The 1796-nt window shown below is 46.5% G+C and overlaps 1 protein-coding gene across 1 annotated transcript; it reads left to right on the top strand.

Annotated features, from left to right (window-relative positions):
• The first annotated feature begins 888 nt into the window (after window positions 1–888).
• On the top strand, window positions 889–1584 carry LOC126335710 (gustatory receptor 68a-like). The gene has a single exon (XM_049999166.1). It carries the CDS (start codon window positions 889–891, stop codon window positions 1582–1584), a length of 696 nt encoding a protein of 231 aa, XP_049855123.1.
• The last annotated feature ends 212 nt before the right edge of the window (window positions 1585–1796 follow it).

A 1796-nucleotide genomic window follows, 5' to 3' on the forward strand; every position in this document is an offset into this window, starting at 1 on the left:
GGCGAAGTCTAGTGTACTTTCCAACGGCTATTCCATGTCATAGCCTGCTTGATAGTGCAAATTAAATAACAAAATTTCATCGTTTCAATACTACTCTGATATGGAAACAAGATAATATGTCTTAGCCAATATTGGCAGACACATTATTCCTAATGCGAACAGCTGAACAAAGTGCCTTCAGGAAGAAGTCAATTCAGGTGAGTGCATAACGCTTAACGCTCCTTCATACTATTACAAGAGCACAAAACGGTCTGACATTCGTTGTCAGGTTTGCTCAGAAGCGCAGAATGAGTGCTTAGGTGTGCTTTACAGTGTCTGAAGGGATGCCTGTTTTCTGTATAAGAACCACGTAAAAGAAATAGAAAGAAATTTCCGAAGTTAGCTGATTTGGAAGGTGAGACTTTTCATAAAATGCATACTAACGACTTGTATGTTGTAATAAAACCCTTGTGTACAGTCTTAGAGATGGTAGGGCTAATGCCCTCCAAACTATTGTCTAGAGAGGACTCATCAGTGATACTTAAAGTAGTAAAAGCAAAGTCTAATATCTCTTTTCTTTTAGTGGTTACCACAGTAGTAATGGACATGTATGCAATGCTCAGACTTTACCAGGAACTGCCACAAATCACTGTTTTTGTAGATGTCGCAATGAGACTAGTCAACTATTCAAGAGTACTTTGGCCATTTGCACATAGTACAGTGTTTATGTTGAGAGATATGAGACTGTTTCTAGAAGCTCTCGAATACTTCGATGAACGTGTACAGTACAAAAAGCAGGAAAGAGGAAAACTCATCGGCTTACTGTTGTGCTGCGTTTCCATTCTGCTAATCCTGGCAGAATTCGCTTTGGCTCCTGTCTATTTTCGCCGGTATCCTGAGAATACACGCATGTTACAGTTGATATTGGCTGTTATATTCAGAACTCTGGGATCCCTCATCCTGCTACAGATCACCACACTTGTATTGGAACTGCGCATGAGGTTTCTTGTACTCAACGACAGTATCCTGAGGACCGCAACTCCTCACGGCGACAAGCGCTTTTCTCGCATCCTCCTGGGCTACGTTCGACAACCGGATCTCGTATCCCAGCTCAAAGTAGAACGGCTGCACCATGCACACGCAGTTCTCCAGCGGGCAGCAGAACTCCTGCAACGTCACTTCGGCATCACCTTGGTGTTGCACGTGACGACAGCGCTCTCCTCTCTCACATACGGCGCGTACGAGCTTCTGGTGATGTGGGTGGCGCCAGAGAAGAGCTACGCCACTCTGGTCAACGATTCCAAGGCGTCGGCGGCAACGTGGCTGACGTCACACCTGCTGAACCTGGTGGCCGTGGTGCTCTCCTGCTCGGCGACGGTGGACGAGGCAGAGCGCACGCGCGACCTGGTGGTGAGGGTTGGCACGCTGCAGGGGCGCCCGTATCTCAGCGCGGGGATGGAGCCGCTGCTGATGCAAGCGCTGACCTGTCGCCCGCTGTCGTTCGAGGCTGCCGGTTTCTTCACCATTGACCGCAATCTGCTGGTGTCCACTCTCTGCGTCACCATCACATACTTAGTCATATTAGCTCAGATTTCTCTCAATTAACTATTTATTTGCCAAGCTTTTAATTATGAAAGAATATACAAAAGGAACAGACCTAATTTTTTGATGGGCAGTGATTTTGCAGTAACCAGTATTGCCGTTAGGAGTACGTAGGGCGAACATTTCAGAGTCAGTAAGCCAAGTGCCATCACTGAAGAAGGTCAGCACTAGTTTTGACAGAGTTTATAGTGACAACTGTTTCGCGTGACAGCCGA

The sequence above is a fragment of the Schistocerca gregaria genome, chromosome 2, assembly GCF_023897955.1.
Source record: "Schistocerca gregaria isolate iqSchGreg1 chromosome 2, iqSchGreg1.2, whole genome shotgun sequence".
Lineage (NCBI taxonomy): Eukaryota > Metazoa > Arthropoda > Insecta > Orthoptera > Acrididae > Schistocerca > Schistocerca gregaria.